Genomic DNA, 12,543 nt, shown 5'->3' with positions numbered 1-12,543 from the left:
ACGCCCAGCCCAGGGGCTCTCCACTCCGAGCTGCTCCTGTCCCTCTCCCTTGCCTCAAACACCCCCCACAACCCAGGCTGCAGGGCCAGACTCCAGGATGCAGCTAGGTCTGCACAAGGACATTTATTTAAAAAAAAAAAAGAAAAAAAAAAAAAAAAGACAACGTACAACAAAAAAAAAAACCAACCCAGAAAACAAAACAAAACCAACAGTCAAGTGGAATGGGTGGCAGAGATGTGTGGAGGGGGCTGGTCCCACCCCAGTGAGCCACAGAGCATCACCAGTGCCCACCCAGTGATGACAGCAGGGGGAGGACGGGGCAAGGCAGCAAGGGACCAAGCGAGAGTGGGGGACAAACCAATGCTGGGGCCAGGCGCTCCCCAGCCCAGCACCCAAGGGGTATGGCAACACGGCTCACGAGGCGCAAGGAGAGGGCAGGGGGGGGAAGGTGGTGGGCAGGAGCCATCCCTGCACCCCAGTGCAGAGGCTGGCTACCGGCTGGGGCAGAGCAGGGGGTGCAGGGACCACGGCAGCGCCAGGCACCCCACAGCCCCAGCAGCCAGGGCTGCCAGCACCCCCCCAACCCCTGGCCACGCAAGGGGCAGGCCTGGCTGGCAGCAGGAGCAGGCAGAGCTGCCCTCACGGGGAGGGAAGAGCTGATAGAGGCAGCAGGAGCTGGGGGGTGCAAGGGCAGAGCACCCCCTCCCAAGCAGGACCCTGGACGACAAGCAGCATCCCTGCCCCCAGCCCGGGGCGGGCAGGGCTGAGCCCTGCCGTACATTCAATACGAGGGGCAGAAGCTGCCTGTGTGTGGACGGGAGAAGAAAACCAAAGCACTTGTGTGCCCCTGCCCCATCACCGAGAGCCAGGGCAGAAGGCACGACCCTGGGGAGGAGAGAAGCGCCGGTGCTGGGCAGGGTGGGGGTCCCAGCCCCCTGGGAGAGGCAGGAACTCAACGCTGCCCCTGCCCTGGGCAGATCCTGATGAGGTGGCTCCAGCCCCGCTGCTAACAGCCCCCAGGACAGACAGCCAACAGCTCGGGGATAAGAGCACCAGGCACCCCCCAGCCCCCTCGCCCCCCCAGAAGGAAGGGCCAGCTCCCCCAGGCTGCTCAGCAGCAATAACCCCTCCAGCAGCCCCTGCCCATGCAGCAGGGCTGGGTCCCACAGGCAGCCCCGTCCCTCCCGTGGTGGGGCTGGTGGCCAAGGCAGGTCCAGGCCAGCTCCCCTACTTGTCGATGAGCCCCCCCTCCTTGAGCTTGAAGTAGAAGAACTTCTCCAGGGTGTTGGCACACTTGCAGTAGTCGCTGTCAGGCGGGTTGTACTCGCGGCAGTTGGTGATGATGCGCTGCAGGTCGGCGATGAACAGCTTCTTGGTGACGTAGTAGCGGTTCTTCAGGCGCTCTGTCATGGTCTTCAGGTCTGGGGGTGGGGAAGGGTCAGGTTCCCCAAGCCTCTGCACCCCCCCAGCCATGGAACTGGACACCAAGGGTCCTGGCTCATCCCTCTCTCTTCTGGACTGCCCCAGGGCTCCCAGCACCCCATCATCCCAACCATGACTCTCCAGCAGACCCTGTGATGGGGGGTTGGGGGGGGGTGTCGTCAGCCCTCTCCCCACCATCCTGCCCCGGGGGTCTGGGCACAACCACCTACCGATGGGGAAGCGGATGATTTCGTAGTAATCCGGCGCCTCCGACTTCTTCACAGGCTCCATGAAGGGCCACGCGCTGGGGTGGGTCTGGGGAGAGGGTGGGGGGCCGGTTACAGGAGAAAGCACACGCAGCACCTGCCTGCACCAGCACAGAGGAGTCCTGCTCCCCCTGCGCCTGGGTCACCCCCCTGCCCCCCCAAGGGCAGAGCCCAGGACAGCCTGGCCCAGGGGAAGCAGCTCCGAGAGCTGTCAGGGGGATGGGCACCGCAGAGCAGAGGGTCCCCTCCTGCCCGCACCTTGATCTGGGCCAGGAGGTTCTTCAGGGTGTTGTAGAGCTGGTCCGGGTCCTTCAGCTCTTTTCTGCAGGACAAAACCATCAGCCCAAGGGTGGGCAGCCTCTCCCCATCCCCACCTCCCCATCCCAGACCAGGAGCGAGGAGCAGCCTGAGCCGAGCCCCATCCATCCCACCACGCAGCACTCACCCCTTCTCCTTCCCCAGTGGTTTCCATCCCGTTTCTCCTAGAAGACAAGCATCAACATCACCACAGCTGCCCCAGGCCCGCGGGCGAGGGAGGACGGAGCCCTCCTGCCTGCCAGCCCCTCCCCAGCAGAAGCCGGGGGGACTCACGGATGCCGGGGACGCTCTCGATGGGGATCTGCCGCACGCCCTCCTTGAAGCAGGTCAGGCCGGGATAGACCTTGCGGATCTGCGCTTGCTTCCTCTCTATCAGCTTCTTGATGATCTGCAGTGGGAAGGGGGGGTTGGAAGCAGGGAGGTGAGCAGGGACTGCAGGATGCTCCGGACCCCTCCCCTGCCTTCGGGGGGCAGCTGGCAGGGGCCAGAGCAGGCAGAGCACCCCCCCACCCACCCACTGTACCTCCTTCTGCTTCTTGATGATGTGGGAGAGCTCAGTGTAGGGGATGCGGGGGTTCAGCTCACACTCCATCAGGGTCGCCCCCTCGTAGTCCTTGATATAGCCCAGGTAGCGGCTCTTGGGGACCTTGATGTCCTTGGAAAAGCCCTAGAAGGGAGGGGGCAGGTGGGAGGGGGCTGACAGGCGGGGGGGGGGGGCGAGAGGAGCTGCCCTGGAGGAAGGAGCCCACCTGCTTCTTGAAGTAGCCAATGGCGTACTCATCCGCGTAGGTGAGGAAGTAGAGGATGTTGTGCTTGATGTGGTACTCCTTCAGGTGGTTCATCAGGTGCGTCCCGTAGCCCTGGGGAAGCCACTGTGAGACAGGGACCCCCCCCAACGCCCCCCAGGCAGCCCAAGTCGGCACACGTGACCCCCTCCCACCCACTGACACAGGCAGCTGCTCGGGGCTGGCCAGTGCTGAGTGGGTCCGGCTACCCAAGGGGCTGGGACACCCCTGGGTCCTCCCAGCTACAGTGAGACCATCCTGCCCCCAAGAGCCCCCACCCACCACCCTGCAGCCACGATGCTGGGCTGCCAGGGACCCCCATGGCCATGACCACCACCCACCTCCCCACACTCTCACCTTCACTTGCTCGTTGGATGTGACGGCACAGAAGACTATCTCCGTGAAGCCCTGGGTGGGGAACATGCGGAAGCAGATCCCCCCGATCACTCGGCCGTCCTTGATCAGTGCCAGGGTCTTGTGCTTCCTGCCAGAACCGTGGCCAAGGGTGAGAGGGGAGCCCCCCACACCGTGTCCCTGTCCCCCATGCCCCCCAGCCACGCACGGGTCAAAGACAAGGCGAGTGATGTACTCCTTGGGCATGCGTGGTAGCTGGTGTGAGAAGACGTTCTGCAAGCCCACCAGCCACATCAGGATCTTCTTGTTGGACTTCTGTGAGAGCGAGTTGCCGATGACATGGAACTCGATGATGCCGCGGCGCTCCTCCAGCCGAGCCGTCTCATCCCGCGCCGCGTTTGCCGACAGCAGGCTGGTCTGGGGCGGGGAGTGCAGGGGGTTTGACTGGCACATACCCACCGTGGGGGAAGCCCAGCCAGGGGCACATGAGGAAAGCAACTCTGCGGGCCCTGGAAAGCACCGATGCCACCTCAGCATCCCCCACCCCATACCTCGGGGCCCAGCATGGCAGCAGGGTCCGTGATGGTCAGCATCACCTCGTTCACCAGCTCCATGGGGATGTCTCCCATGACACGGATCCGCTTGGCATCTTCCAGTGTCAGGCTCTCGGGCAGCTTCCGCTTCTCCCCTGGGGAGCACAGCAGCACATCCAGCACCGGGAGGGACCAAGGGAGGTCCCAGTTTCCCCAGTGCCAGGCTCACACCGGCCCTACCTGGCAGGGGCTCTGGGGTGCTGGCATCCATGCTCGCAGCAGAGCTGCTGTTGCTGAGCTTCTTGCTGAAGAGTGGAGTGGTGGGCACTGTAACGGTGCTGACCGCAGCTGGAAGAGACCAGTGGTGCCCGTGACTGCCAGGAAGCAGCTCATCACGCTGCGACAGCCCAGCCACCAGCCAAGGCTCACCCACACCTCAGTCCTTCACCCTACAGCTCCCTGAAAGCTGGGGGGTGCTGCTCCCTGAGATACCTGGGCGAGACACCAGCTGGGCACCCTCTGCGGCTGGCACGGTGAAATCAGCCTCCCAGATCGGAGAGTTCTCGCCATAGATCTCCTCCTCCAGCATGGACAGGAACCTGGCAGGGGGCAGCACAGCAGCCACACTCGGTGGGCGAGTGCCCCGAGGGAGGAGAGCCTCCCCAGTGATGCAGCTATCCCCGCACTGGGTACCTACTTGGGGAAGTGGGTGAGAATCAGTGTCCGCTTCTCCGGCACCAGCTTGTCCTTCTCCACCCGGAACTTCTCCAGCAGCTGCCGGCGGGTGACCGTAAAGATGGACTTGAGGAGGCTGCGCCCAAAGACGTGGGTGGTCTCGTAGCGGGGAAGGCTGTCACAGCTCTGCGGAACATGGCAGTAGCACAGCCACCTAGGAGATAAGGATGCACTCCAGTATCAGGGCTGGGACCAGCAACCCCAGAGCATCCGCATCCCGCCTGGGACAACACTGCTGGAAGCAGAGAGGAAGAGGGCAAGCATGGGGGGGTCACGGCTGATGTTATTTGGAAGCAGTCTCCCCAGCGGACATCTGCTCTCATAACAAACCAGCAACCCAGGAGAGGTGGGGAGAGGAGAAGACCCTGGGAGTCAGGGTCAGCCCGGTGCAGGGGCGGGCAGACCCCCATGCTGTCTGGCTCAGACCCCCTCCCACTCTCACCTTGTGTAGTTGACCTTGTAGGTGGCCACATCATCGTTCTGCGAGCGCTGCCGGAACTGGGACGGTGTCTCCAGCTTCCAGTAGTTGAGGCAGAGCAGGAACATCTTGGAGAGCTCGTACATGGTTTGCCGCTCCTTGGGTGGCAAGTGGCTGAACTTGTACTGGACGAAGTTCAGGACTCCCTGGGGAGAGGAAGGGGCAATGGAGGGGCACCTGACCCTTCAGCACTGCCCCTCAAAGGGGGAGGGGGCCATACAAGAGCAGCAAAACACAGGACAAGTCAGCAGCCTCACCTGTTCGATGTTTGGTTTCTCGAAGGGGGGGCTCCCCAGGGACCCCTCGACCACAGGCTGGCTCATCTGCAGGATGCACTTCCGCAGGAGCTGCGAGACACCGTCGGACACGGTTACTGGAGTCCCAAGGACCAGGCACACAGTGAGGACCAGGTTACTGGAGTCCCGTAACCAGGCACACAGCGAGCGGTGGAGGCTGCAGAGGGCAGCCGTGGGGCTGTGCTCATTTACACAGCCAGGAAGGTGCAGGCGTCCACCTCAGCCTGTTCCTTCCCTGGAAACCTTCCTCCCAGGGGAATTCGAGGCCGGGAGAGCAGTCGCTCCCAGGACAGGGTAAGCGTTCCAGCTCTCTGGCTGGGCTGGTGGGCTGGCTGCCAGCGGAGCAGACAGAGGACGAGCAGTGGGACAGCAGCCCCTGCCCTGCAGCACTGCGGTGCAGAGACGTGCCCAGCCCCAGACGCACCTTGAACAGGTAGAAATACACCTGCTTGGTGTCCGTGTCCTCCTCCTTGTGCACCGACATAAAGAGGTTTTCCACATCCACCACCATGCCCAGCAACCGGTTGATCTCCTCCTCCGAGACGTTCTCCAGGTGGGACACATGGTCCGCTGCAGCAGAGAGACAACCACACCACAGTGAGACTGGAGGGGTCAGCATCACCACCCCTCCCTGGGGGAGGGGGGTTCCTGGGGCAGGGGGCGGTGGTCCCAGGTGCCCCATGGTGGTGTTACCCAGCGCATGGCTGCAGCTCCGGCAGGGCTCGCTCAGGTTGGTCACCGGCTGCTGCAGGTCCATGCGGGGGGCAGTGGGAGGGTTGGGGTTCTTCCAGCCGTTGCACTTGCAGGCGTCATTGGCCTGGGATGAGGGATGGCAGAGGCCGTCACGCAGCGGCCCACGCATTGCCTCATGCCAAGGCTGCCACCTTCTCTGGCCAAACAATTCCCCCCACGAGTCGCCTCTGCCTGTCCCACCCATCCCAGTTTATCCACCCCAGCTTTCCCCAGCACCCATCCTGCATAAACCTGCACCCTAACACTCTCACAGTTCCCCTGCATGCAGCCCCAGGATCCTGCATCCCAGGCTCATGGATGTCCTTGCATCTCCCTTACACAACGCAGCACTCCTCCTGCACCCCCACCCATGCACAGCCTAGCATCTCCTTCCTGTACCCCATGCACAGCTCAGCACCCCCATCCTGCACCCCCTGCACATCCTCGCACCCCACTCCTGCATCCCCCACCCATGCACATCCTCGCACCCCACTCCTGCATCCCCCACCCATGCACATCCTCGCACCCCACTCCTGCATCCCCCACCCATGCACATCCTCGCACCCCACTCCTGCATCCCCCACCCATGCACATCCTCGCACCCCACTCCTGCATCCCCCCACCCATGCACATCCATGCACCCCCCCGCACCCCACTCCTGCACCCTCACCCATGCACATGCTTGCACCCCCCTCCTGCGCCCTGCTCCTGCACCCCTCCACCAATGCCCACCCTCGTACCTCCCTCCTGCACCCCCACTCATACACAGCCTTGCACCCTCCTCCTGCACCCCTGCCCATGCACCCACACCCACGCACATCCTTGTACCCCCCCGCACCTCGCCCATGCAGGGCCCGGTGCCCCCAGCCCACCTTGCAGGCCGAGAAGACCCCCAGCTTCTCCAGCTTCTTGCCGCGGGGGAACCCGCGCACCTGCGCCTTGCGCTGGCTCGCCCGCTGCTGCTGGCTCAGCCCGGGCCGCGCCGGGTCGCTGGTCCCCGCTCCCCCCGCCGCCGCCCCCGCCGCTCCGCTCCCCGCCCCGCCGCTCCCCGCCGCCGCCGCCCCCGGAGCCGGCGGGGGCCGCCCGGGCTGCGCGGCCTCCGGCTCCGCCATGCCGGGCCCGGCGTGCGCCCCGCGCTCACTGCGCCTGCGCGCCAGGCACGCCGGGATCGGTAGTCCGTAGCGGCGGGGGGGTGGGTCCGGTGCTCCCGGGGCCGGATCTAGCCGCCTGCAGCCCCGAGCGGGAGCGGAACTCCCACCGAGGCCGCGGGCGGCGTGAACCCGCCACGGAGAGATCGAGGTCCGGGCTCAACGGGGACCAACCACCCCGAGAGCCCCTCGCGGGGCCGTGCCGGCGGCGCGGGGCCATCGCTGCCTAGAGAAGTTCCCCCCTCCGGTACCGCAACCGGTACCGTGCCCGGTTCGGCGGTGCTCGGCGCGGGGAGGCGCGCCTCTCCGCCGCAGCCTCTGCCAAATATGGCGCGAGGCCCCGCCTTTTTCGCCAAATGTGGCGTGAAGCCCCGCCCAGTCCGGCACGATCACCTCCGCTGTGTGCTGTGGGCCCGCCCCCTCCTGCCCATTTATGGGAGGCCACGCCCACTTGCCGCCGAAGGGCCGCGGAGAAGAGCGCAGCGCCTGGAAGGTGCGAGCAATGGAGGGGGCGGCACGGCACGGCACGGCACGGGTACCGCACGGGAGTGTGCCAGCACCATCCCGAAAATGGGTGTCTGGGGGCCAAAGGCTGCCTCGGGAGCTCGGGGCCCCCTCAGGAGGATGCTGGGGGTCCCCTCGGGGGGATGCTCGGTGCCCCCCCGGGGGGATGCTCAGCACAGTGCATGTGCTGCAGCCCCTCAGCCAACCTCCTCTGCCACGGCTGGGCTGGGGGAGCTGCCAGGGACCTGCCCCCTGCCAGCACAGCCCGGCTCCCCGGGCTGCCATCGTCCTGCAGGGGCACAGCCAGCAGCATGGCAAGCACAGGGGGCCAGGCGAGACCAGCAAACACAGAAACCGTGCAAATAAAAGTCAGGAATATTTATTACATATCAAAAAAGCTACATATTTTGTGCAGAAACTCCCCTCACCGGGCCAGCGCGCAGCCCCGCTCTGCGGCCAGCAGCTGCCCTGGCAGCCGGGCTCAGCCCGGCCCCGTGCCGCTCCCCATCACGCCTTGGCCCGCTCGGCTCCGTCGTCGGTGCTGGCTGTCGGCTGGGCCACTGCTGGCCCCATCTGGATGGGCACGTTCCTCTCCGGGGCGGCCGGCAGGGCCAGCTTGGGGGCCTCGATGCGGAGCTGCCCCTCCTTGGACAGGGAGCAGGTCAGCGCCTCGGCGTCCACCTCCTCGGGCACGTCCCACTCCCGCTTCAGCACCTCGTACTTGTAGGAGAAGGAGCCCTTCTCATCCGTGCTCTGCGACTCCTTCTGCCCCACCAGCACCACCTTCCTGCCCACCACCTTCACCGACAGCTGCTCGGGCGTAAAGTCCTTCACGTCCTGGCAGACGGAGAAGCCCTCACTGGAGCCCTGGGTCAGGGCTGCGCTGGTGCTCGGGGCTCGCTCCGCAGCGATGCTGAGTCGGCTGGGGCTGCTCCCACTGCTCAGGAACTGCTCGAAGCTGCTCATGAACTCCCGAGCCCTCTCCATCTCCAGCCGCAGCTCCCGCTCCAGCTCAGCGAAGAGGGTGCCTGGATGTGGCCAGAGAGTGCGGATGGGTCCCAGCCATGGGAACAGCGAGCTGGACGTGGGCGGCATGAAGTGCAGGCGGCAAAGCATCTCTGCTGGTGTGTGCTCCCGGTGTGCGCTGCGGCTCTGCTCTGTGCAGGGACTGGAGCGGTGCTGAGCCGGGGCTGGGGAGCGGCAGGTTTTATCCTCCTTTGCCCAGGGGTGTGCCCCTTCCAGAACGCTCTCTCCCCACGCACCCTCCTGGAGCCATCGCCTATTTTTGAGAGACTGATCATCCACCAGCCAAAATAGCAGCGCCTGCTTCTGGGGACGCGTCACATGCCGCAAATAGGGAGCTGCGGTCACCGCTGGGAGCTCATGTTTCTGCAGAGCCACCGTGATGTAGCAACGCCTGCGGGACCCCCAGCCGGGGGTCAGCAAAGCCCTCCCTGGCCCCCGCGCCCGGGGGCTCGGCAGGCTGCAGGTCATGCTGTGCCAGCAGTGTAAGGATGGTGCCACCTTATAAACAATGTGTTCATACGTCACCCGCTGCCAGATGCCTCTCGCACTTTCCAGCCCCCCCACCCCCCCCACCCCCCCCCACATCGCTGAGGCTGGCCGCTATCCCATCCTGGCCCGTCAGCACCTCGCCTGTGCACCCTGCCTGGGGAGGGGACCACGGGCTGGGTTCTGGTGTCCCTCCAGCAGCTGAGGGGCCTGAAAAGGGGGCAGGGGGCAGAGGGGGTCTCCTGCCTACAGGTAGGGAGGGAACAGGCCACAGGCAAGGCAGGGGAAGGCAGGGAGGAGCCCAGCCCCGCTGCCTGCCTGGGAAGCAGAAAGGCCACAGATTTTTGGCAGGGGTGTCTCAGGCATCCCGTTCGGAGCCTGAGGTGATGCTGCTAATTATAAGCCAGGAGAGCAGAGCTGCAAGACTAAGGGCGAAGGTATGCCGGGCACGACGTAAGAGGTGCCTCTCCTCATGGATGAGTAAGAAGAATGAGCTGGAACGGGCTGGAAAGAGCTGAACTCTTCGCCAGAGGATGACGTGCTGTACAGGATGAGGCCACTCCTCCCGGGAAGGGGAATAAAAGCCACAGGCGGCAGTGCCGAGGCAGAGTGTTCCCAGCTCACTGGAGACGGGACAGCAGCAGCAGCAGCAGCAGCAGCAGCAGCAACAGCAGCAGAGATGCTTTGCCGCATGCACCTCGCACCATTTGCCTCCAGCTCCCTGGCCAGCCGCCTGGGCACAGTGAGGACCCTCTGGCCGCACGCAGAGACCATCTTCACTGAGCTGCAGCAGGAGATGGAGAAAGCTCGGGAGTTCATGAGCAGCTTCGAGCAGCTCCTGAGCAGCCAAGGAGCCGCTGTCATGGAGCGAGCCCCGAGCACCAGCACGACCCTGACCCAGGGCTCCGGCGAGGGCTTCTCCGTCTGCCAAGACGTCAAGAACTTCGCTCCCGAGCAGCTGTCGGTGAAGGTGGTGGGCAGGAAGGTGGTGCTGGTGGGGCAGAAGGAGACGCAGAACGTCGATGAGAAGGGCTCCTTCTCCTACAAGTACGAGGTGCTGAAGCGGGAGTGGGACGTGCCCGAGGAGGTGGACGCCGAGGCGCTGACCTGCTCCCTGTCCAAGGAGGGGCAGCTCCGCATCGAGGCCCCCAAGCTGGCCCTGCCGGCCGCCCCGGAGAGGAACGTGCCCATCCAGGTCAGCCCCGCAGCCCCGCAGCCTGGACCAGCCTCCGAGGATGGAGCCGCCAACAAAGCCCGGGTGTAATGGGAAGGGAACCAACGGCCCACAGCGGGACCAGTACAGACAGCAGCAAGTCTCGGGTTTTAGCCCAAACAAGCTCCATCAGCGATGATGTCATTTTTTTCACTAAACTGGAATGTTTTTGTATTCAATAAAAATACTTTTGCATAGAACCTGCTTGTGCTCTCTTGGTGTTGACTGATGGGAAGGCTGGGCCCTGGTCTCAGCTCTTGATGCCAGAGGATCTGGATGCACAGAGAGGGAAGAACCTCCCCTGCTGCCTCAGGGCAGCACAGAATGGGGCCCACCACGGACCCAGAGGGAGGGAAGGGAACTGTGAGCACTGCTGCTTTGGGGGGGGGGGATGCAGGAATCTGCCAAGTGGGGAGAGGCAGCCCCACTCACCTGCAGGGAGCAGAGGCAGCTCCCTCCTCATGCTGACAGCATCTGCACCAGCTCCACAGCCCCTCACTCGGTGGCCAGTGCTGCTGAATGGGAAGACAGCTTGGCTGGGTGTAGGGTGCCCCACTTCCCCCCCACCCACCCTGAAAAGGGGCTGCTGGAGCCCCCTGTGAGATCCCAGCAGCACAGAGGGTGGAAGCCCATTCCCAGGCATCGTGTAACCACCCGCGCTCAGGTCCGGGCAGGCAGCAGGTATGCAGGCAGGCACGCCTGTTTGTGCTAAAGCTGCTGGGAGCTCGGACAGCCCTTCCCCACAGCAAGGTGGCATCTGCTCCACAAAGCCCTGCTGCACACCTCTGCAGCTAGCCACAGGTCCCCAGCCACGAGCCCCCCGAGCTCAGCAGCATGAGACACCACTTAGGACATCACAGGCTCCTTCACAGCGACGGAGAGCCAGTCCTGGAAGGAGCCAGAAATGAAGCCATCAACCAAGAACCAAGGAAAAGAAGCCAGCAGATGGCAACAGCATCTTGCGTTGTGTTCACAAGATTGTTCAGATTTGGGATTAGGGAAGCACTTCTCCAACAGGTCTGTTCCTTGCTGCCTGCAGAAACCAGCAGCACCAGTCCAAACCACACCAGAAGCAATGAGACCTGGGACGCCCCACAGAGGTCCCAAGCTCCTCTTGCACACAAGCTCCTTGCAGGCAACGGAGACAAGCAGCACCCGCTGCACACCAGGTGAGCTGATCCCACCTGAGGCCACCACAGCCCATGCTCCAGCCAGATGTCAGGAACTCAGTCACCAAACCACTCAAGCCCCTTCCTGCTTCCAGGATTTTAAGAAAATCCAGCATGAGCAAAAGGCACCAAGACCCCAGATAGAGGATGAAGCCCGCATGAGCCAAGGCTGTTCACACAGACAACTTTATTTGCAGCTACTCAGCAGAGCTTTCAGAGCCCCAACCCTGCAAGCCACGGGCAAGCCCAGCCCAGGGACAATCGCACAGCGGGCTGTAGCTGTGCCCCCCCACAGAGCTCCAGCAGCAGCCACGCAGCTGAGGAGAGGCAGCAGGCTCAAGAACCAGCACATCACAACCTTCAAGCTCTCCCAAGCACATCTGGTGCCGGCCCAGCAGCACACGTGGTAGAGCTGCAAGGGGGTGGCTCCGCATTCCACACTGACTCCAGGTCTCACCCATGGGTGTAAGGATCTAATTAGTCCATGCAGCAGTGACAGGAGAGAAGCATCTTTCAACATCATCACCCTCCAGGGACAGAGGCATTTTATTCATTAATACTTGAGCAGAGTATTCCCAAGCCTGTCCAGCCGAGCTCCTCTGCATACTGGTCCCCCAGCTCTTCCCAACCTGCACCGTAGATGGCTCCCCTAGAATATTCAGCAACAAGTAATTCCCCTATTTGCCTCAAGCTTCCTCACATGCAGCTACACAGCACACCACAAGCTTACCAAGCCACCTGCAGCATCGCTGTAAGGAGTTCCTGCCCCTTGAGGAGCTGGAGCTGCAGGACTCGGGCAGAGGGCCAAGGGCAAGCAGTTCCAGGCACCTCCCTGCCCCGGGAAGGAAGGTCACATCTCCCTGCAAAAGAGCTGGGTGTTGTACACACCACAAGCAGCCTAGCACATCTCTACCTCCGGCACCGCTGTTACATTTTGGCCCGCTCCCCTTCTGGTTTGAGCTGATTAAGAAACATGAACATTGTTGATTATGATAGGTTTATAAAAATTTTTTTTTTTTAATCACACAAAACTGAAGTCTGTGATGAAGACTAAGTTGACAGTTCCTCTTAAATACCA

The 12,543-nt window shown here is 63.4% G+C and overlaps 3 protein-coding genes across 3 annotated transcripts; 1 reads left to right on the top strand and 2 right to left on the bottom strand.

Annotated features, from left to right (window-relative positions):
- Positions 1-131: 131 nt before the first annotated feature.
- Positions 132-7,340, bottom strand: KAT2A (lysine acetyltransferase 2A). Its single transcript, XM_005439323.3, has 18 exons — positions 6,792-7,340; positions 5,881-6,004; positions 5,612-5,757; positions 5,149-5,238; positions 4,856-5,037; positions 4,376-4,567; positions 4,171-4,277; positions 3,919-4,026; positions 3,697-3,833; positions 3,354-3,562; positions 3,149-3,275; positions 2,756-2,866; positions 2,530-2,673; positions 2,280-2,394; positions 2,134-2,170; positions 1,947-2,010; positions 1,653-1,737; positions 132-1,421 (listed from the first exon to the last, which is right to left on the bottom strand). The coding sequence occupies exons 1-18, from the start codon at positions 7,029-7,031 to the stop codon at positions 1,228-1,230; spliced, it is 2,412 nt and encodes an 803-aa protein (XP_005439380.3). The 5' UTR covers positions 7,032-7,340; the 3' UTR covers positions 132-1,227.
- A 594-nt stretch (positions 7,341-7,934) lies between these two features.
- Positions 7,935-9,104, bottom strand: LOC102046539 (heat shock protein 30C-like). Its single transcript, XM_055697361.1, has one exon. The coding sequence runs from the start codon at positions 9,063-9,065 to the stop codon at positions 8,079-8,081; it is 987 nt and encodes a 328-aa protein (XP_055553336.1). The 5' UTR covers positions 9,066-9,104; the 3' UTR covers positions 7,935-8,078.
- Positions 9,105-9,398: 294 nt separating this feature from the next.
- On the top strand, positions 9,399-10,496 carry LOC102054158 (heat shock protein beta-11-like). Its single transcript, XM_005439453.4, has one exon. It carries the CDS (start codon positions 9,634-9,636, stop codon positions 10,345-10,347), a length of 714 nt encoding a protein of 237 aa, XP_005439510.2. The 5' UTR covers positions 9,399-9,633; the 3' UTR covers positions 10,348-10,496.
- The last annotated feature ends 2,047 nt before the right edge of the window (positions 10,497-12,543 follow it).

Source organism: Falco cherrug, chromosome 20 (genome assembly GCF_023634085.1).
Source record: "Falco cherrug isolate bFalChe1 chromosome 20, bFalChe1.pri, whole genome shotgun sequence".
In the NCBI taxonomy this organism is placed as follows: Eukaryota; Metazoa; Chordata; class Aves; order Falconiformes; family Falconidae; genus Falco; species Falco cherrug.
Note: the sequence above shows the minus strand (reverse complement) of the source record. Positions and strands in the feature narration are given on the sequence as shown.